This window comes from Plectropomus leopardus, chromosome 4, assembly GCF_026936395.1.
Source record: "Plectropomus leopardus strain MGB_pleo_1.0 chromosome 4, ASM2693639v1, whole genome shotgun sequence".
Lineage (NCBI taxonomy): Eukaryota > Metazoa > Chordata > Actinopteri > Perciformes > Serranidae > Plectropomus > Plectropomus leopardus.
The window spans coordinates 20,318,231-20,340,313 of record NC_142179.1 but is presented as its reverse complement, the minus strand read 5'-3'; the positions used below and the strand labels follow the sequence as shown (position 1 = coordinate 20,340,313).

At 43.2% G+C, this 22,083-nt stretch overlaps 2 protein-coding genes across 4 annotated transcripts in view; both read left to right on the top strand.

Annotated features, from left to right (window-relative positions):
* The window catches only part of dnah10 (dynein axonemal heavy chain 10), a 29,314-nt gene extending 15,682 nt beyond the window's left edge, over positions 1 to 13,632 (top strand). The window contains exons 41-78 of the mRNA XM_042487993.2: positions 54 to 185; positions 312 to 528; positions 1,271 to 1,390; positions 1,502 to 1,647; positions 1,734 to 1,886; positions 1,981 to 2,241; positions 2,322 to 2,494; positions 2,601 to 2,694; positions 2,942 to 3,109; positions 3,246 to 3,434; positions 3,859 to 4,030; positions 4,124 to 4,327; positions 4,410 to 4,490; positions 4,666 to 4,863; positions 4,988 to 5,149; positions 5,260 to 5,434; positions 6,306 to 6,487; positions 6,581 to 6,717; positions 6,801 to 7,018; positions 7,162 to 7,383; positions 7,571 to 7,718; positions 7,880 to 8,159; positions 8,252 to 8,481; positions 8,581 to 8,854; positions 8,969 to 9,073; positions 9,186 to 9,340; positions 9,423 to 9,577; positions 10,045 to 10,228; positions 10,338 to 10,538; positions 10,863 to 11,072; positions 11,193 to 11,288; positions 11,371 to 11,542; positions 11,638 to 11,769; positions 12,016 to 12,227; positions 12,341 to 12,508; positions 12,634 to 12,814; positions 12,889 to 13,034; positions 13,138 to 13,632. Of these exons, the coding sequence (XP_042343927.2) occupies positions 54 to 185; positions 312 to 528; positions 1,271 to 1,390; positions 1,502 to 1,647; positions 1,734 to 1,886; positions 1,981 to 2,241; positions 2,322 to 2,494; positions 2,601 to 2,694; positions 2,942 to 3,109; positions 3,246 to 3,434; positions 3,859 to 4,030; positions 4,124 to 4,327; positions 4,410 to 4,490; positions 4,666 to 4,863; positions 4,988 to 5,149; positions 5,260 to 5,434; positions 6,306 to 6,487; positions 6,581 to 6,717; positions 6,801 to 7,018; positions 7,162 to 7,383; positions 7,571 to 7,718; positions 7,880 to 8,159; positions 8,252 to 8,481; positions 8,581 to 8,854; positions 8,969 to 9,073; positions 9,186 to 9,340; positions 9,423 to 9,577; positions 10,045 to 10,228; positions 10,338 to 10,538; positions 10,863 to 11,072; positions 11,193 to 11,288; positions 11,371 to 11,542; positions 11,638 to 11,769; positions 12,016 to 12,227; positions 12,341 to 12,508; positions 12,634 to 12,814; positions 12,889 to 13,034; positions 13,138 to 13,284 (6,600 nt within the window). The 3' untranslated portion in view covers positions 13,285 to 13,632. The remainder of the gene's footprint in view (positions 1 to 53; positions 186 to 311; positions 529 to 1,270; positions 1,391 to 1,501; positions 1,648 to 1,733; positions 1,887 to 1,980; positions 2,242 to 2,321; positions 2,495 to 2,600; positions 2,695 to 2,941; positions 3,110 to 3,245; positions 3,435 to 3,858; positions 4,031 to 4,123; positions 4,328 to 4,409; positions 4,491 to 4,665; positions 4,864 to 4,987; positions 5,150 to 5,259; positions 5,435 to 6,305; positions 6,488 to 6,580; positions 6,718 to 6,800; positions 7,019 to 7,161; positions 7,384 to 7,570; positions 7,719 to 7,879; positions 8,160 to 8,251; positions 8,482 to 8,580; positions 8,855 to 8,968; positions 9,074 to 9,185; positions 9,341 to 9,422; positions 9,578 to 10,044; positions 10,229 to 10,337; positions 10,539 to 10,862; positions 11,073 to 11,192; positions 11,289 to 11,370; positions 11,543 to 11,637; positions 11,770 to 12,015; positions 12,228 to 12,340; positions 12,509 to 12,633; positions 12,815 to 12,888; positions 13,035 to 13,137) is intronic.
* A 1,881-nt stretch (positions 13,633 to 15,513) lies between these two features.
* emid1 (EMI domain containing 1) overlaps positions 15,514 to 22,083 on the top strand; it is a 68,834-nt gene continuing 62,264 nt past the window's right edge. Inside the window, exon 1 of one of the 3 annotated variants that reach the window (XM_042488354.2) lies at positions 15,514 to 16,203. In XM_042488354.2, the coding sequence (XP_042344288.1) occupies positions 16,028 to 16,203 (176 nt within the window). In that variant the 5' untranslated portion in view covers positions 15,514 to 16,027. The remainder of the gene's footprint in view (positions 16,204 to 22,083) is intronic. The other 2 variants (XM_088076792.1, XM_042488355.2) reach the window with 2 other exon arrangements.

Genomic DNA, 22,083 nt, shown 5'->3' with positions numbered 1-22,083 from the left:
CTTGCACTTGCTTATAAATTGATGATATGATCTCAACACTGTTTCTTTTCTAGGAACAAAAAGTGCTCAACAAACTGTTTGAGAAATATGTGCACAGCTCTATTGACATGATCGTAGATGGTGTTATTGATGGCAAACAGGGCCAGAAACTGAAGACTGTTGTCCCTCAGACAGATCTGAACATGGTGGGTTAATCTCATCATCTCAAATGTGCTCCAATACAAGTATTGTTGTTATTATGCGTGAAGATAAGTATCGTGCCATATTCGGACTTCTTGGATGAATTGTGCATATGTTGACGGCTTGTTCAGGTGACTCAGCTCTGCTTGACACTGGATGCGCTGCTTGAGAGTGAGAGCAACACTGCTGAAGTGCTGGAGTGTTACTTCCTGGAAGCTCTGTACTGCTCACTGGGGGCCACACTGCTGGAGAGCGGCAGGATCAAGTTTGATGAGTTCATCAAAAAGCTTTCCTGCTTAACCACGGTGCATGATGAGAAAACCCTGGCCGGGCCTGGTGAGATCCCAGGTAAAAAGCAAGATCTTAGATGTTCATGAAACTAAAATACTAGCATAATAGCCAGCCCGTTCTCACTCCGAATTCCTTAAATAGCTCCGTCCTGTCTGTGCTTTTGGCGTGTGCGTGTGACGTCAAAAGGCACCGTATGTGTCCAACTGGAAAGCTGCTGGACGGTGTCAGATGACAACACAGTCAGACCTAATCAGTGTATGGCATTTGTGGCTGCTTTGGCTTGCCATACTGGTGGCGTTGTAATTATATGCTGACAGGTATTCAGCATCCAAACCAGGGACATCCAGTAATAACCCTGCCAGTAACCATGTACTATAAGGAGCACGAGTACGCTTATAGGGCAGGTGGGTGAGGAGGTGTATGGGTCCCGCAAATAGAATAAATGTGCATAGAGAGAGCAAACTGACCAATCAGAGCAGACTGAGCTTCTCCGGAGGCGGGGCATAAGCTTAGACAGACTGTTTCATACAGAAGTGCTGCAGCAGAGTATGTGACACATCAAGAAACACTGTACCCGAGAACCCCGTTGGTAGATGACTATATATAATATGAGATTGCCTATTATTGCAGACACTTTTGAAAATTAGTAGGACTGTTTTATAGTTTTAGGCTGAATTAAAAAAAAATCATGATGAAAACAAACCCTGTTGTACTTTTCAGCAGTTTTTTTCTCCACATGAAAATGTGCAAGTGCCTTTATTATTGTATTATTGATAACAAAATGTCTGCATCTATACAGGATACCTCCCAACTCTGTATGATTTCCACTTTGATGGGGCACAGGAGAAGTGGGTTCCCTGGAGTTCCCTAGTCACCAAATACATCCACAACCCCGAGATGAAATTTGCTGATATTCTAGGTAAAGCAGAAAAATCAAGTATCCTGCATTCATACATTTAGATTTAGACTTTTTGACCCTCCTGGGCTCCTTCTGCCACTTTGATTCCTCAATCCTCCATTTTTGCTATAGTACCAACTGTCGACACTACAAGAGCCAGCTGGATCCTGGAGCAGATGGTGAAGATAAAGAGGCCAGTGCTTCTGGTTGGAGAGTCTGGCACTTCCAAGACTGCCACCATTCTTAACTTCCTGAAGAACCTTAATGCAGATACAAGAGTGAGACTACCATTAAACCATACATGTGCATACTTGTTATGTCACTTTGGTTTGAATTCTTTACATTTCCTCCCTTCTGTTTCTAGATCACTCTGATCATCAACTTCTCATCCAGAACAACTTCAATGGACCTGCAAAGGAATTTGGAGGCCAATGTGGAGAAAAGGACCAAAGAGACCTACGGGCCTCCAATGGGAAAGAGACTACTGGTCTTTATGGATGACATGAATATGCCGAAGGTACCTGCATGCTCTTAGCCAAGTCTCTCATCCCCTTCACCTTGACAGCGCCTGTATGATTGACATTATTGTAATATACTGTATGCTTATCCAGGTGGATAGTTATGGCACACAGCAGCCCATCGCACTTCTGAAGCTGTTATTGGACAGAGGAGGCATATATGACCGAGGAAAGGATCTGAACTACAAAATCCTCAAGGACCTTGGTTTTATTGCTGCCATGGGGAAGGCAGGAGGTGGGAGGAATGAGGTGGATACCCGCTTCATCTCACTCTTCAGTGTCTTCAGCATCCCCTTCCCTGCAGTAGACTCCCTCCACCTTATCTATGCTTCTATTATCAAAGGCCACACCAGAGTGAGTCTCTCTTTCCCACATATATCAGAATCTCACTCATCCATGTCACTCCAATTTAATAAACTTGGTCAATATTTTAGGCATTTGAGGGTGCCATACAAAATGTTTGTGATAAAGTCACCTTCTGCACACTGGAGCTTTACAACAACATCATCAAAGATCTGCCACCCACTCCCTCCAAGTTCCACTACATCTTCAACCTGAGGGACCTGTCTAGAGTCTACAATGGACTGACCCTCACCAAACCCGACAGGTCTGATCTCGCACATTTACTCTATTAACAAACTAATAGAAACTTTACAGGTAGAAGTCTGCTTTCTTTAAAAAATGTATTTGCTTGCCTAATTTCTCTCTAACAGGATTTTGACTGTCACCCAATTTGTGCGCGTCTGGAGAAATGAGTGCCTGAGAATCTTTCATGACAGACTCATTGATGAAACTGACAAAGCCTTGGTAATAATTATTAATAATATTAGGAGATGTTTACTAGAGCTGCACAAAATATATATATATATTTTAAATGTGTCATCATTACATCATCTTGTGCAATAAACACATTGAAAAGATTGTGATATAGCTCAAAGAGATTTTTTTGACTGCTATTAAAAATGTAGGCTCAAAATCTACTGTAAACCTAATAGTTCTGTTGTGTTATATTTCAGCTTTCAAATCTACTTGATGTGGGGTTTTTTTCCACCAGGTCCAAGGCCACATAAAGAATCTTATCGAGGAGCATTTCAAGGCAGACACTGAAGCAGTCATGAGGGACCCAATTCTTTTTGGAGACTACAGAACAGCCCTCAGTGAGACTGAACCGAGGGTCTATGAAGACATACAAGACTACGACGCGTCAAAAGCCCTGTTTCAGGTATTGTTAAATTATTACCTGCTTTATTATTCACAATGTGTGGTCTCAGACTAATATACTTTTTGGAATGTAATAGTATAATGATATGACATTCTTAGAATATACTCAAAGACCACTGTGTTTTTTCATTCTACAGGAAATTCTAGAGGAATACAATGAGAACAAGTCACAGATGAACCTGGTACTGTTTGACGATGCTCTGGAACATCTGACCCGCGTGCACCGCATCATTCGCATTGATCGAGGCCATGCACTGCTTGTTGGTGTGGGGGGCTCTGGCAAGCAGTCCCTGACCAAGCTTGCTGCATTCACTGCAGGCTGTGAGGTAGTAAAACACACTAAAAGCAGAGCAAATGAACTTTTTATCAACATGTTCACTACTAGACACCACATGTGTCAAGCCAAGCAGTGGAGCACAAAGTACACAAAATACAAGACATCTAGAATATTTCCATTTACTGTTATAAGAATGTTGCATCTCAGTTATGAATACTTGACTCAAAAGTTCAGTGAAGCATTGGAAAAAGAATATTTGGAATATAGTTATAGGTGACACTGTCTTTCAGTGTGGAAACAGGGGTCTTTTAACTTTAAACCTGCTCAAGGAGATATTGAAAGAGAAAATTAGGCCTTTAGGGGTTAAGCAGCATTAAACTATTCCTTCTTATCTTTTTAAAGTGGCTTTTAACCCTGATTTTTATGTTGTAAGACATTGTATAAAGAGAAATATTGTAATTTGCATTTCCTAGGTGTTTGAGATAACACTAAGCAGAGGATACAGTGAGTCAAACTTCCGTGATGACCTGAAAACATTGTACTTGAAGCTTGGTATTGAAAATAAGAAGACAGTGTTCCTCTTTACTGATGCCCATGTTGCTGAGGAGGGCTTCTTGGAACTCATTAACAACATGCTCACCTCAGGTTAGGTGTCGGTCTAACTTCCTGGCTCACATTTTATTCCATTTTTCTTAAAGGCTACAGCTGTAGTTTTCTGATCATGGTCTCCCTTTATAGGCATTGTTCCTGCATTGTTCCCTGATGACGAGAAGGAGTCCATTCTCAACCAGCTTCGTGATGAGGCTCTTACGATGGGAGCAGGTCCTTCTAAAGAGAGTGTGTGGCGATACTTTGTCAGCAAGAGTGCCAACAACCTACACATTGTTTTAGGCATGTCTCCAGTGGGAGACACCCTGAGGACACGCTGCAGGAACTTCCCAGGTGAAAAGCAGTGTGAGGCTTCACTGGATTTCATTATAATGTCTGAGTTTATTTCACTAACTGTATGTGCCTTTTTCCACAGGACTGATGAACAACACTGTAATAGACTGGTTTCTGCCGTGGCCTCCACAGGCGTTACTTGCAGTAGCGCAGTCTTTCCTCGGTGTGTAATTACACATATTTCTATCTTTTTTTACATGCGTTTGTTATGGAAAAGTTCATTGTGACACAGCCATTGAAGGGCTTTCTTTACTCTCATCAACTGTAGTGAGATGTACAGCTGGAATATTATCCCTACATTTTGAGAGTTTAATCCACAAAGTTGTTTTTTTCTACAGGTGAAAGTCCAATGATTCCCGAGGCACACTCTGCAGCAGTGATAGAGCATGTATGCATGGTCCATACCTCTGTGGGTGACTACAGCAAGCTATACCAGCAGAAACTCAGACGTTGTAACTACGTTACTCCAAAGAATTACTTGGACTTCATTAGCACCTATTCTAACCTATTGGAAGAAAAGGACCAATTTATTCTGGGTGAAAAGATGACATATTTTTAAATTCTATGTCTGTGTGAACGGTTAGACTGGTGACACAGCTACCGTGCATTAGTATGTTTATTGGAGAAACTTTTTTGTTAAGTTGTTCTCTCGCGTTCCAGCTCAGTGCAAGCGTCTAGAGGGAGGTTTGGATAAACTGAAGGAGGCCAGTGAGCAGCTGGCTGAGCTAAATGTCAAGCTAGCAGAGCAGAAGGTTGTCCTTGCTGAGAAGTCCACAGCTTGTGAGGCCCTGCTGAATGAGATTGCCACAAACACGACTGTAGGTCAGTGAATACCTGCATCTCAAGGTTATGATAAACACAGTGTCCTGCAGGCTTTCGAAACCAAACACAGGTGTTACAAACCACTTAATCTATAATGTTTCCTTTCCTAGCTGAGGAGAAAAAGACTCTGGCTGAAGACAAAGCCAAAGAAATTGAAGAGCAGAACAAAGTGATAGCTGTTGAGAAGAAAGAAGCTGAGAGTTCCCTGGCTGAGGCTTTGCCTGCATTAGAGGCTGCTCGCAACGCCCTGCAAGACCTGGAAAAATCTGATGTCACAGAGATCCGGTAAGTTCTCCTCCACACTCAGAGCCAGTGTTGCCAACTCTTCTCTAATGAAATAGCCAGCATTAGCTCCAAAAGTCACTAAAAGTTGCCTGATGACATCATACATTAATTTGCAAGTTGATGGCATCATCACACATCAATAGGAGTATTAAAAGATCAATTAATTAGGTTCAATGTAAAATCCTTCATGAAACATTTCAATGACATGAGAGCTATGGTATTTCTACCATAGTGCACCACTTACTCCCATTTTCAATCCAGAGAGTGATAGCGTCACTGTAACCACAGAAACTCAGTACAGCTGAGCTCCACGGTGAGCTGGTTCTCCTCTCCTCCTGCCCTGCCTTTCCAACATCTACTGCACGCTGCAATTGAAGAGAGGAGGAATGACCCATCGCCGATGGCAGAAGAGTCATGCAGCATGCATTGGAATTACTTCAACCATTCAATAAATTTCTCTTTGTCTCTCGTGGACTGAATAAGTCACAAAATTTGCCACCAGTGTTTTTTTAGAAGTAAAGTCGATAAGAGGATTTGAAAAGTCACTAAATCTAGTGAGAAAGTCACCAAGATGGCAACGCTGCTCAAAGCATTGTTTTCATTCTGTTGTTTAAAAAGTTTGCGATGATGGCGAAATTAATCAGGATGAATGAATGAATAATTATGTCTGCAATGCAGAAACCCATACTAAATCTCTGTAAAGAAAACAAATGGTAACCCCAAACATGCTGTATATGGACTCTAGAATGTTTAATCGAACTTTGATCAATCATACAAGACCAGGACCTAACATACCTGACCAAAAAAAACAAATTTACACTATCTTTTAATCCAACCTCTATCTGGCTTTTTCCTCTGGTCCATTGTGCAGATCCTTTGCCAAGCCACCCAAACAGGTGCAGGTGGTTTGTGAGTGCATTCTGGTGCTGCGTGGGTACAAGGAGATCAGTTGGCAGTCAGCTAAGGGGATGATGTCAGAGGCCAACTTCCTGCGCTCCCTGATGGAGATGGACTGTGATTCTATAAATAACAACCAGGTCAGGACTGTCAAAGGTAAGTCAGCTTCATTATCTATGATATAATACAAATAATTATTATAGTGACAAGTATTCAACAGTTGTTGTCTTTGCAATTTCCTCTGGCTAGGCTTCCTAAAGAACCTCCAGACGAGCTTTGAGGAGATGCAGGCCATCAGTAAGGCCGGCTCAGGAATGCTCAAGTTTGTTGAGGCTATCATGGGTTACTGTGAAGTTGCAAGGGAGATAAAACCTAAGAGAGAGAAGGTAATGCAAGTTTCGTGCATGCTATTACATCATGCTTTCTAAGAAGGAACACAAATTCAAGTTATATTTCCTGAATTTTGTAGGTGGCACGCCTAGAGAAAAACTTCTTTCAGAGTAAGCGGGAGCTGGAAGGCATTCAAAGTGAGCTGAACGGTATCCAGAAAGAGTTGCATGCTCTTGGAGAGAAATACCAAGCTGCTATCTGTGAGAAACAGCTGCTGCAAGAGGAGGCTGAGCTGATGGAGAAAAGGCTAATAGCTGCTGACAAACTCATCTCTGGGCTGAGCTCTGAGAATGAACGGTGAGGCTGTAAATGATGCAGCACATGGTGTCACAACACTAACCAACCATGCTAAGAGTTGCTTATTTGTTTCTTTTTTATCTCCTTTTTTCACCCCTCTGTCCCCACCTATCTCTGTTTACTTTTCAACTATACCCACTCAGGTGGACACAAGAATTGGAGGAGTTAAAGCAGCGGCGCGTGCGTCTACTTGGTGACTGTCTGATCTCTGCTGCTTTCCTCAGCTATGTAGGGGCCTTCAGCTGGGACTTCAGGGATGAAATGGCATACCAATTATGGGTCAAGGATGTGCAGGATAAAGGCATCCCCTTAAGCCAACCTTTCAAAGTGGAAAGCCTTTTAACTGATGAGGTGGAAATCAGCAGGTGAGACAGAGTGTGTTCTCATGACAGATTTTGAAACATGAGAAGACAATATAGAGAATGAGTTTCTCAATTCAAATGATGGGAATCAGGTGTTGGCAGGATAGGTGCTTGTTGTACAATGTGTTGGTTGGCCTTTTTTTTGGCTGTACACTGACTATGTTGCTGCTGAATAAATCCTGTGTGACAGATGGGGCTCTGAGGGCTTGCCTCCAGATGAGCTGTCAGTGCAGAATGGAATCCTAACAACCAGAGGGAGCCGTTTCGCCATGTGTATTGACCCACAACAGCAAGCCTTCAATTGGATTAAGAAAAAGGAAGAAAACAATGACCTCAAGGTTCAAAGAGTTTAATTTTTGTACAAATTATGTGTCATTACTGCTCACAGATCCCAGAGTGACTGCTTTAGTTTGCTTTCCACTGCTGACATCTCTAGAATCAGCACAAGAGAAAGAGTCACTATGCACAGACCTGACAGTGTCATCATCGTTTTCCCCAGATCTCATCTTTTAATGATCCAGACTTCCTGAAGCAGCTAGAAATGGCCATCAAATATGGCTACCCATTTCTCTTCCAAGATGTGGATGAATACATTGACCCTGTCATTGACAATGTCCTGGAGAAGAATGTAAAAGGAGCAGAGGGCAGACAGGTCATCATGCTAGGTGACAAAGAGGTGGACTATGATCCTAACTTCAAACTGTACCTCAACACCAAACTGGCTAACCCCAAATACTCTCCATCAGTGTTTGGAAAAGCCATGGTCATTAACTATACTGGTAAGACTCTGTGGCATGGCAGCCAAAGTTTTTGCCTGTAATTTTTGAACAGCATGCACTAAATGCTTTGTCTGTTCCTTTGTTACCTGTAGTGACGCTTAAGGGCTTGGAGGACCAGCTGCTGAGTGTTATCATGGGCTTTGAGAAGAAGGAGCTGGAGGAACAGCGTGAGCATTTGATCCAGGAGACAAGCAACAACAAGAAGTTGCTAAAGAACCTCGGGGACTCCCTGCTCAGAGAGCTGGCCACATCCTCAGGCAACATGTTGGACAACACAGAGCTGGTTAAAACACTGGAGGAAACAAAGTCAAAAGCCAGTGAGGTGAGTTTGGCTCCAGCAAGCATCAGTGAATGGAAGAAAAGCATTTTCACTGAAGTCACTAATCCTAGTTTTTTCCTTGTTTGATGTTATGATCATCAGGTGTTTGAGAAACTTAAGTTAGCTGAGAAGACATCTGAAGACATTGATAAACTCAGAGATGGCTACCGACCTGCTGCCAAGCGTGGTGCTATCTTGTTCTTTGTACTGACAGAAATGGCTCTGGTGAACAGCATGTACCAGTACTCTCTCGCCTCCTATTTGGAGGTGTTTGACTATTCACTGCGCAAATCCCTGCCTGATGCCATTCTGCCCCAAAGACTGAATAACATCATGAACACTCTGACATACAGTGTTTATAACTATGGCTGCACAGGTAAAATGATGAAGAGTGAATAATGGAGTGGATGGGATCACTTTAATAAGTTATAGCCCAATATTTGTGATTACTTTGTGGATATTTAAAGCTGATCTGACTGTATATCCTTAGGTCTGTTTGAGAGACACAAGCTACTCTTCTCCTTTAACATGACCATCAAGATTGAGCAGGCAGAAGGAAGGTCACCTCAGGACGAGTTGGAGTTCTTCATCAAGGGTGAGTTATACACAGAAGCTGAACTTCACTAAAATGTTTACGCAGTTTGCAGTGATCACAAAGTCAGACCTATTATAAGAAAATGTTCTTGTTTATCCACCTGTGTTTAAAGGTAATCTTTCCCTGGAAAAGAGCACGCGCACAAAGCCTTGTGACTGGCTTGGAGACCAGGGCTGGGAGGACATCATCAAACTAGCTGAGCTCTTTCCTGAGCAGTTTGGCTCTCTGCCTGATGATGTGGAGAAAAACTCCACTGACTGGAAGTCTGTAAGTGACTGCAGTGACAGGAATCACTGTGGGCATTTCATTGTATAAGTGGAGAGTTTAACCATCATTCTTTTTTCCTCAGTGGTACGACTTAGATGGACCTGAACAGGCTCCATTGCCCATGAAATATGAGGAGAACCTGTCAGCCTTTCAAAAGCTGCTGCTGCTGCGCTGCTTCCGTGTCGATAGAGTCTACAGAGCTGTGACAGACTACGTCACTGTCACCATGGGCGAGAGGTGAGACTATATGTCACTTTCACTATATATACAGTTTATACAGTGCATGTAATGTAATGAAGTAATAATACTTTGTTATAGTACTGAAGTGTTTTTTGGGAGTGTCTGTACTTTACTTACTATATGGAAGGAAGTGAGGAAGGAAGGGACAGACAAAACTAATGAGGAAAGGATGAACTGGATTTTGTTCTTTAAATCCTCTAAGTTCCTTGACCTTGTCTTTCTTCAACTGTAATGTACGCTAAGGTGGTGTTTGTTTTGAAGAAATACACTATCTGTACTTTTACTTAAGTGTGGCTTTCAGATACTTGATCCACCATTGTGTATAATATACAATATACACCACTGTAGTGAAGATTAAGTTGACTATACGCAATTATGTGACACTGTTTACAGAAGATATAATTATTTACACAGAGAGAAATCAAACCCTTAGTTTCTGCGTGTGTTCTTTTGTTTCCGCTCAGATATGTGCAACCCCCTGTGATCAGCTTTGATGCGATTTATGAACAGAGTACACCTTTCTCTCCCATTGTCTTCATCCTGAGCCCTGGCTCTGACCCAGCCACTGACCTCATGAAACTAGCAGAGAGGTCAGGCTTTGGAGGCAACAAGTTCAAGTTCCTTGCTATGGGCCAAGGCCAAGAGAAGGTACTGACGCTTTTTCGTGTGGTCATGTAGGGACCAGGAAGTAGTCACACTATACAACAAAATGAAATAAAGATATGGAAGGTAATTGTCTTCTGTACCTGCGATAAAGGTGGCACTGCAGTTGCTGGAGAGAGCGGTGTCCCGTGGTCAGTGGTTGATGTTACAGAACTGTCACCTGCTGGTAAAGTGGCTGAAGGACCTGGAGAAGTCCTTAGAGAGGATCACCAAGCCAAACCCCAACTTCCGCTTGTGGGTCACCACCAACCCAATCAAGGATTTCCCCATTGGCATACTGCAAAAGTCTCTAAAGGTGAAAGGATTTCCTGAATTAGTAGTTGTTTTTGAATCCATGTTTAATCTACATGTTGGGAATATGACAATGTTGTAAGGAGATACTTCTTTTTTGTTGCACACACCGGTGGGACATAGCCACATTCAGTGAGCATGATCGAAACAGTCACAACAGCTAATCTATTGTTAAAAGAAACAAGTCCTGTGAGCGTGAATTGAGACCAAATGGCTTGTTGAGACTGATGTTTTGATGGTAAATATTTTGCAAAGAAACAATAATAATAAAATAGACAGAATTTCAAGAATGTCAATGTGCTTACATGTACCTCAATATTGTGTGCAGGTAGTGACGGAGCCTCCGAATGGTCTTAAGCTGAACATGAGAGCCACATACTCTAAAATCTCCCATGAGACCTTGACTACATGCCCCCACCCTGCCTTCCGCAGCCTGGTGTATGTGCTAGCCTTCTTCCATGCTGTGGTGCAAGAGAGACGCAAGTATGGCAAGATTGGCTGGAACGTCCCCTACGATTTCAACGAGTCTGACTTCTTCGTAAGTGGCATGGGAGTCATTCGGATGTTGAAATAAGTGCTTTTATTCTATTTTTATTTAAAGTCTTATCAGTACTGTTTCATTTGTCAGTGGTTAAAAAAATGTAACCGTGTTCAACAGGTGTGTATGGAGATCCTGAACACCTACCTGACCAAAGCTCACAACCAAGGAGACAGCAGTATTCCCTGGGGAAGTCTTAAATATCTTATTGGGGAGGTCAGGCTAAACTCATTGACTGTATTTTTATTATTATGCTGTTAGCTGATGCTGTGTGTTAAGCATGTGTAATGTTCTAAAGGTGATGTATGGTGGGCGAGCTATAGATAGCTTTGACCGCAGGATCCTTACTGTCTACATGGATGAGTACCTCGGAGACTTCCTCTTCTCCACTTTTCGGCCCTTCCACTTCTTCAACAACAAGGCCGTCGATTACAAGATCCCTCCAAATGGGCCAAAGAAAGTTTATGTTGGTCAGTTGTTGTTTTCTTTACTTCACAATCACTTAAAACGTTTCTGTACATTTCTGTCATCACTCACAGCTTTTCCCTGCATTCATCTGTTACAGATGAGATTGAGACCCTGCCACTGGCAAACACAGCAGAGGTGATGGGTCTTCATTCCAATGCAGAGATAGGGTACTACACTCAAGCAGCTAAAGACATGTGGACTCACCTAATAGACCTGCAGCCTCAGACAGGTACAATTTGGCATATCTAATATCTTCTGCCTCTTAAGTTTTTTTTTAGGAAGAAATTGTAACATTGCTTGTCCACCACAACAATGAGTTTTAAGTGCTAAAGAGCATCCCAGGAAGAAATATTTACTATTTTTCAGAAGGAGAAGCTGTTCCATAACGTTAAAGGGTGTTTGCTTAACTCTCTTTGCAACTGTGCTATCAACTGCTTCCTCTCTTAACGCCTTTAACCACTCTCGCATGCCTCAGGTGAATCCGGTGGAAGCATCAGTAGGGATGAGTATATCAGCCAAGTGGCCCAGGACATTCAGAACAAACTGCCCAAGTTATTTGACATGGATGTGATCCGCAAAAAGTTCGGCACAGACATTTCCCCGACTTCAGTGGTGCTGCTTCAAGAACTGGAACGCTTCAACAAACTAGTGGTCCGCATGCAGCGCTCTCTGGCTGAGCTGCAGAGGGTGAGAAGGAGGGGCAGATGATAACAGGATATTGGGGGAAACAAACAGATAGGTGATGGGTCTTTGTGCTTCACACAGGTTTAGATTTGTTCTGATTCCCTTGTGTCCCTTAGGCCTTGGCTGGTGAGGTGGGTATGAGCAGTGAGTTGGATGAGGTCGCTCGGGCCCTTTTTAATGGTCACATCCCCGCAATTTGGAAGAAATTGGCACCTGACACTCTTAAGTCCCTCGGCAACTGGATGAGCCATTTCAAGAGGCGTTATGAACAGTACAGCTGCTGGGTGAGGACAGACTCACAATATTACAGATAATCTCTTATGTGGCCTTTTGTAATCTGTAAAAAGTAAAAAAAAAAAAAAAAAAGTGAGAAGTTATTGTTTTGTCTTATGTCTCTTGTGTCCAACAGGTGGAAGAGGGAGAGCCAAAAGTTATGTGGCTATCAGGACTCCATATTCCAGAGTCCTACCTGACTGCCCTGGTCCAAGCCGCATGCAGGAAAAATGGTTGGCCTCTGGATCTTTCCACTCTGTACTCACAGGTGACACAGTACCGCAGTGAGGATGAAGTCAGTGACAGACATGGACAGGGTAAGAAAATAACAATCACCATTTGCAGCATGATGAGTGAAGAGGTATAAAGACTGATAGTGTTTCCCCTACAGGCTGCTTTGTGTCTGGCCTGTATCTGGAGGGAGCAGACTGGGATATGGAGAAGGGCTGCTTAGTGAAGAGTAAACCAAAAGCTCTGGTTGTTGAACTGCCCATTCTCAAAGTCATCCCCATAGAGGCCTGCCGCCTTAGACTACAGGTGTGGCCCACAGACACTACAGCCCTCTGTAGACTATTTAACATCACTATTTTTATGTTTTTTCCTAACAGTTTTGTGTATCTTTATGTGTTTTTTATGGCAGAATACACTACGGACACCAGTGTACACCACATCCTTGCGGAGGAATGCGATGGGTGTGGGGTTGGTGTTTGAGGCAGACCTGTTCACCACCATGCACATCTCCCACTGGGTGCTACAGGGAGTCTGTTTATGCCTGAACGCTGACTGAAGAGAGCCATCAGCTGAGCTGGTCAGCTTTCCCACAGTCTGTTCCAACGCGTTAATTAATGACAACAATGCCTGACATCTGATTTTTTTTTTCAGGAAAACAAATGAGTTATAATGAAAGATTGTACATATTTTTTGAAAGAAGAATTGATACAGACACATGAGAAAACTAGATAGACATAACTTTCATTAATTTCTCACTAGATGGCAGCACACATCAGCACTGAGCTCTTCACTCTGGGCAGTAGCTCCAGGGAGTTCTCTTTAGCGGGCTTTAAGTGCCAACAGGCTACAGTGGGTCATGATCTTTCAAGCCTATTTATGAATAAATGTTTGCAGTTCACTTCCATTATGTTTAATTTTTCCCTTTTCTTTAACAACATTTTTGTTTGTCTGTCCATTCCCGAAAAGGACAGTAGAAGCAGAATATTTCTGCTGAGGTTGTAAGGGGAACACAATCTGCTGCACACAGTGGAAAATGTACCACTGACCAAAGGCTGCTGAAGTTTTCCACTTTATCCAAGTAGCTTTTCAGCTGTTCTCTGCAGTATAGGTAGCAGCGTATGCTTTATTGTAGCATTTAACAAACAGATCTAGTGCAGCACTGAGTAATCGAGGCTGCTGAGGTAAGCATGCCAAAGCAGGTGAAGTTTACTCTGAAACTCAGACAGCCCCAGTGGATCTGGCAGCTGGCGTGGCAGTGAGATTACAGAAACACAGAAATAAAAACTGTTTTGCACCATACAGCGTACAACATACATCATTCAGCTGGAGTTGTGCATGTGCAGCTGTGATCAGGGATGTGCTGGTTAGGATAGACTGTGAAATATAGACTGAAATCAGGCAAACAACCCAATAAAATGAAAATATGTCACATTTACATTTAATTGTATTTTCTTAATAGATCACTGTCAGTCTATTGTGTCACCATTGAGCCTCCCTCTGAATGGCAGAGGGTAAAGGTTAGACAGCCCTTTCTCATCTTTAACTAGTAGGACTATCATAAAGAGGGAAATCAGGACATGTTTATGACCAAACACAGGAGGGGAGGAACTGAGTTTCCCTATTGAATAAGGGAAAGAATGGTGTGCTGTTTAATGTACCTCAACCTCATATACATGCACACCTACACAGACAATAGTTAATATAGCTCCTTCTGTTTGCATAGTAAAGGGGAAGGAAATGCTGGAAGCAGGAGAGTTACTACTACTAAAAAAAAATCCTCTCAATGGAACCAACCCTCGTCTCCCTCCTCGGAGGTCAAAATTAATTTCAGCTGCTCGTGACTGGAGGGATTTACATTAACCCTAAGCTGCTTCAGTTCCTGTTGGTACTATTGCCTGCTCCAAGTGGCCTCCTAAAATGCCATGGGTGCCCTGAAACAAAAAACTCTGACACATCATTTTCCAACCCTCCCCCAACCTCACAATCCCAAACAGTTTCCGTTTGCAGTGATTGAGAGCAGGTGGGCTCACTCAGTTTCATTCTAGTGCTTGCACTGCTAGCCTCTATCTCCATGTTGTATAGGGGGTGATTAGAGCCAGTCTGAATGCCTGTCTCTGAGTGTCAAAGTGTTAACACAGTCTTTGGTTAGCGGAGAACTTCACCAAAATTACAAAACACTGTACTATCCAGTTGCATAAGTGCTCTTTTTTTGCAGCATCCTCTGCAGCTGGCGGTACTTGCAGCTCAACCCATGGGGCCTGAGAGGTGCAGTCACCCCCCAACCGCAGATATACATCTTGGGCCCCAGTTTTTGGTTGCAGTGCCAGGTGTTTAGTTTGGACTAGGACCGCAGCCCTGTGGTTACTGGCTGCTTACACTGTAAACCTACATGTCCCACATGTATGGACTGAGGGAGGTTACAGTAACCTCAACTATTCTCTTGCCACTGTCTGTCTGGGCACTGATGGCTTTGACAGAGAGGCTGCAGACCACAGCTGCAAAAGGCAACCATAGGACAAAACCATAGATAGATAGATAGATAGATAGATAGATAGATAGATAGATAGGCCTATGATGAACCTAAAACTTTATGGGCTTTTTAAATATAACTTTTTTTTTAATCTAAGTGGGACAGAACTTAGTCATATATTGTTTATATTCTGTTGTGTTCACCGAAAAACAATTACTCATCACCGGCACAGCTCCAGTGATTTCATATGAGTCTGGAGAAGAAGCAGCCCATAATTCACTTAGAGAGGGAGAAAAAAAAAAACAATGCGTAATGTGCCGTCGCCTTGAGCGTGCATTGTCCTCTGTGAGAGGTTGAAACGGGGCAGGGTAAAAACGACCCAGCAGGCTGTGCCTTTTAAAAGACCCGAGGAGACTATAAAAGTGGTTTCATGCCCGCTGCAATGAAGACTCAGCTCGATGTGCGCACAGACAGACGGAGGTAGTCAGAGCAGAGAGAGAAAGCAGGACAACACACACTTAACAACACCCACACACGCCGCAATCGAGGTTTATTTCTCAAATGTCCGCTCTCTGTCAGAGGTAGTGCGGGAGTTTATGGGGCGGCAGTTTTCTTTAGTTCACTTAGGACTTTAGGAGCAGGCTATTTTACGCATAAACGCGTGTTAGACATCGTTTTCCACAGAAGTGCATGTTTGCTACTTTTAGGATGCGCGTCTTCTTCAGCGCCGTTTGACACAATTTCCCCACCGAGCTGGATTCACCAACCGGTCTGCTTTCTCAGCGGGGGAAGTTTAAACTTTTCTGGCCGTACTTTTGATGCCACGGAAATGGGACCGCGCCAACCGGAGAGCGTGTCCGCGCTTTGTAGAAAAAGTTTACTGTGGATTGTGCTGATACTCTGGCTGACCACGTTTGTTGACGGGACCTGGAAGACGGGACTTTACAAAACCTATTCAGTCGGGACGCAGACAGCAGCCTCTCACACCTCAGTCTATCAGAAAAGGTAAGGGAGCCATCCACTTTATTGTCACTTTACAATACATAGACACACTGCTGCATGTTAATCTTCAATTATGTCTTCATGCTATAACCCTTTTGCCCATACAGTCTATTTTTAAACCTCACAGGCTCACTTTTTCTATGACTCTGCAGAGCTAGCCTACTCCCATCTCCATCCATCCACCAGGTCCTATTGTCTTCCTGACAGTTGGTTTCCTTTTTCCTGTGCTGGCAGCACACTTTGCTCTGCTGACTCCCCGTCCTCATTGTTGTCCCCTTTCACCCACCCTGTCTCTGTGGGACTCGTGAGAGCACCTCCACTGTCTTTGAGGTGTGTTCTCCTCATCCCCTGCAGCAGGAGACGCAGCAGCAACGACTCCATCATCTGCTCCCTCTCAGCTGTCAGGTTGCTCTTCAAAGCAGCACCTTTAGTCCTCACATCTGTCCGTTTAAAGCCTCCTCCTACAGTATTTGTATCCCAGCGGTGAAGACAGGATGCATCTTGAATAAGAGTTATAGACTTCGAATGAGGGAGTGATGATTTTTATGTCTGTGATAAAGTGCACAAGATTGATATCTGAAGAAAAGGTGGAGGAAAAGGGAGATCTCACGGAATGATTGATCCTCTGTGTGTGAGCTGCTGATGACGCAGAGCTACCAGACTAAACACACAGGCACTAACCAGCTCTGCTTCCATCCTGGACGGAGCTAAAGTTTAGCTCGGAGACTAGCCAGTGCTCAATGATGAGAGGACGTTTCCCATCTTCCAAATATTTACGCTGTCAGGTTGAAAGCGTGTGTGGGCCGAAAGTGGCCGCAGGCTGACACCTCTTCTCTCCGATGAGGCCTCTTCTTCTGGGTGTGTCCAGGTGGCTTTCAGCGCTCCCAGCCTCGCTCCACTGGCTCACCTCTTTGCTCTGCTCCCCTGTCACTCATGGCCAGAGGTTTGTGGACATGTTTACTAAACACAAGCAGCTGGGAGTCCACCTCATCTGGGCCTGTTCTGGGAAGGGGAGATGAGTTTACAGTGGGTTTGCTGCTGTTTGTGAGTGGCCAGGAATGTAAGGATAGACAGAGAGGAAGCGGTTGTTGGTGTGAGTCAGGAATCATTTTCCGAGGTCAGTGGGTTTGAGGTGACATGAGAGGAGCTCAGTCCACCTGCTGTCTGATCTGCAAAAGCAGCAGTTTATGGTGTGTCAACAAAGCCAAACAGTGGCAGAGGGATTTCAGAGATCAGGAGGCTCTCTCATGGGCATTATTAACTTGACACTGAATGACAGATTGAGGTTCAAGTACTTCAAAGGAAATGCATATAAATTTTAGCAGATTGAGTTTCTTTGACAGGAAAACCTTCTCTAAGAATGTCTCCCCATACCAGCCCTGTCTTCACACAGTGATTACCCAAATCAAAGGGGATTAACGATTCCTGAGTAATTTCTTGACTGGTGCAGTCGCTCTGTGGAGGAGCTGATAAAGTGTTCGTTCACCCTTGTCGTTCCTAACGACTATATGAGCTCAGTACATTGTGGGGTTACAGAGGTAGCTGCTTCTTTATTTCTTGTCTGGCCGACTTCTTTATCCTCCCTTGCAGGACTTGTCATAGTCTGACAGGCAGTCTGAACCCCGTGGCCGCCCTCATTCCTCACCCATCTTAACCATATCCACCTTTTCTTTAAGCATGGGAATGAAGATGAGAGAGATTACAGCAGGCTGAGCCTTGGGTGGCTTAAAGCAGAATGGCTTTAGATTTCAAATAATGTATGTGCTCAAGGAAAGAAGTATTAGGGGGCAGTCATTAATTGCGCATTAAATCACTGGTGGCTGATACATTAATCAGGATGATTCCCAGGGAGTGTGACTGTATACCAATGTAGAGCTGCAGCAATTAATCAGTCAAATGTGACGTTTTGAGTAAAAAATACTAAAATTTGATGTTTCACTCCTCTTCAGCATGAGTATTTGCTGTTTTTTTTCCAGTTTTATATGATTGTAAATTAAATATCTTTGTTTTTTGGACTAGTGGCTGGACAGAACTCTTTTTCCCAAGAGTCCAAGGTCTTGAGAGAATGAGAGAGAATGTTGTCTAACTTGTGTTATGGCAGCAACAGAAAGTTTTCTGATCTGAGTCGGAGCTGTCCTGTTCCCTGGAGCTGGGGTTTGCACTGGCTTGATTTAGGTTGCTGCTGCCGCTGACTGAGGGTCGGGGAATGGGTGGTGAGGCAGTTGGACTGTATAAATATATCTCCTGATGGATGTTGTTTGGTGTCACAAATTCCTTCATGACTAATTGAGAAAACCCGGTGGCCTGTACACATTTTCACCCAAGCATCCCAGCCATTTTCACATTACCTCCTGTATTTCTCTTCCCTTTTTTTTGCTGGTGGACTGCGCTAGTAGGTTGACATTTTTTAAATGTCATGCACCTGTCATGCATATCGTAGCAACACTGTTACTCATATTTGCTTTTTTCCCTAGTATTCAGCAGTGGTAAACTGAATCATTAGGGGTTTTGGAGTGTTGGTTGGACAAATCAAAATATTGGAAGACATCACCATAGGCTTTAGGAAACTGTAATGACCATTTTCCACCAATTTATAAATTATTAATCAAGAAACTAATGGACTTATTAATCAGTTATGAAATTAACCCTATATTAGTGTCCCAGTTACGTACTGTACACTGCAGGTGACCAGTCCACAAAAGCTCAGCTCTCAGTGATGGCAAATATCCAGACTTATAATTAAGCGGTATGGAGCGATGGCTGTCTTATGAGTGAATTCTTCAGTTGAACGGGATTCCCTTTGTACTTTCAGCCTGAAACACTTAAAGATGCCTGCACCCGTTACACACAGAGACACACTTGAGGCACACAGGTGTCCAGGCCTGAAAGCTGAAAACAGACAAAGACAAATGAGAGTTTTTCTTGTTCCTGCGAGGCTGCTATGAGGAGTCACTTAGCCCTGACCGTCACGGCCTCACTGAGGTGCTTTGATGATCTTCACTGTCCGTCTGCACATGGAAAACACACAGCAGCTTTGAACCTGCAATATGACACCCCACCAGCCCCAATATTCCTTATAATTATTAAATGTATTCAAACAGCATTTGTTTTTCGCTATTCTCTTTTGAGCTACTCAGGGTCTTTCTGTTGTTACTAGAAGCTGCAGATTATGACCCCAGGAACCTCCCTCTCTCTTCATTAATTTCACTGTGACTGTGCTTTCTATTTCTCTCTTTGTCAAATTGTTTTTGCACCACATTTATCTTATGCCTCCTCTTTATCCCATGGGACCAACAGTGCTTCATAATTGTCTTTCCTTCCATTTCCCTGCTCCCATCGGAAGCACCCTTGAGTGACCTTATGATAAAATAACCCTTGTCTCCTCTTCTCTTCTCTGTCTGGCCATATGCCACATCTGTCTTTTGTCCCTTGTTCTGCTCGAGTATTTTTCCCACAGACAGAAATCTAGAGAAATTCCTTCAGATTTCTATTCATGCTGCATTTTCAACATATCTTTGAGTGTTCGGCCCTCCTCCTCCCACAGAATGTGAATGGATGCAGAGGGAGTTACTGGGACATTTTTCACAGAGTTTCACCACTGTTTTTGCCCTCATAAGCTATCTTGACAGTTTACACAGCTCAGCTCCCAGCCTCTTCCTCCCCACACTGTCTGCTGCAGAAAGTGCTCTAACTCAGAAGCGTAATCATGAAAGATGCACACTACATCGCGTTCAAGTCCAAATGAGGGCAACTAGAATACAGCTTCAGCTCTCTGTCAGCGATTGCATTCATGTAGGCCTCAGCACGTTTGTGTTTCCCTCCAATGTTTTACTGTCTTGGCGTCTGCAGTGTTAAGTAACAGATGGGCCAAAGCTGTGATTTTTCCGTCCCTTAAAGATGGTGGATTTCTTTCATAAGCGTTGGCCGTGACTGTATGTGTGACTGTGAGAGATGGTTGATGATTTATTTAGCTTGGGCCCGGCGTTCAGAGTGTGCCATGTGTGCTTAGAGACCTGATACTCACAGAGGGCCCGCTCGGTGCTTTTGCCAGTGAAACAGCATGGTGCTGGTGGGTTTCACACTTCATAACACAAGGACACCTCCAGTAAGAGGAAGGTGTTGACTATGAAACATTTTAGAGAGACACCATGCACCTGTGTCCCTTTACTGTATGAATAAAGCCAGACAAAATTCAATAGACCATTGTGTAGCAGTTCTCTGCGACAAAAAGAGGAAAATTATTTGCTGCAGGGCTTGTAAGTAAGATAGATTTTTTAATCTTTTATTTTCCAAAGGACATAATCATACCTGCACCTAGGTCTGAAAGATATGGTGAAAATCAAATAGCACATTATTTTGCCCTATACCTTGATATTGATACTATAGCATCAGTAATGTGGATATTAGGGCTGGACGATATATTTATTATATTAATATTGGGTTATAAGACAAGGAGACTTTAAAGGCTTCATTATTGTATTGAAATCTAATTTATTTAATTTACCAGATTGTTCCAGCTGATCTATTATTTTCATTTACCCACTTAGTCATTATATCCACATTGCCAATGGTTATTTTGCAAAAATCTAATTGTAGAAGTATTTTATGAGCAACAATAGTCAACGCTACAATATTGTTGCTATACTGATAACGAGGTATTTGCTCAGAAATATCGTGATATTTAATATTTTCCATATCACCCAGCCCTACTGGATATAACTAAGTGTAAAAAGGCAAATAAAATAACAGTCTTTCATGATTTTACCATGTACACAATCTAAAACAATAGGCTTTGTAGTCTCATACCACAATATTGTTGGGCTGGATCGTCTTTAGCTGTTCAATATGAATATTCAACCATTTTTTCCATATAGGTTTTAGGAGTTTGATGGGGTTTGACAGTGACATGCACATTATGTAGTAAAAAAGCCAAATTAGCCCTCTGAGCTAATGTGTGCTCAGTATGCTATCAATGGATCAGAACTATGCAACAACATTTTTGCCGTCACTAGATATCAAACAAAAGCCCGACTGCATCCTTTTAAGTTGCTCTGAGCTGTAAATATACCTCCTCCAAGAAGAAGGCAGAGGATAATGTTATCTCAGAGCCTGACGGGGTAAAGCCTCTCTTCCTGTGAGCAGCTGCCTCTGTCTCACTCACACTCACTTTGGGTTTGGGTCCTCCTGTCCCAGAGAGCAGTGCGAAAACGAGGAGCGTTCACTCTGCAGCTTCATCTGAGGACTGAAATGTCCCCAGAAGTACACTGACTGACAAAACAAAAAACAAAACAAAGCGACTGCTCGACTTGGAAGAATTTCAGTTGACTGAGGGGTCTCCCTGTGATTATATTGCCCCCCTTATGTGCACCCACCAACTTACATTCTCCTTTTGGTTTTCATCCCCTCTGCAGTGAGCAAACTACTGTTCTTTCTGCTTTTTTCTTTTATGTTTTGTCTAAATCAGTCATGTACGCAATGCAGGTATGGGTTGTTAAGACATTTGGGAAATTGTAAACTTCTCCTGTTATTTCATTCACTAAAGCAGCAGCGGTTGGCATTTCCTCTTTGGTAATCGTATGAGTGCTATGCAAAGAGAAACAGGGAGATCATAAAACCCACCCCCACTTCCCTTCTCCTACCCCCTGGTGACAATCTTAGCTGTTCCCAGGTGAAGCCTCCTCTCGGCCTGGGAAACTCTGATGTTTATCTGTTGGGTCTGGAGGATAAGTGGTGGGGAGGAGTCGGGGTTAGTACCCCCTTCTGTTACTCCCAGCTCTACCTGACCACAGCTCCTTCGTTGTCTTACATTTTCCACCAATGATTAGAGCAATTTTTTCTGGACAAGGGAAAGCAATCATGGGGTAATCATATAGATCCGTGTTC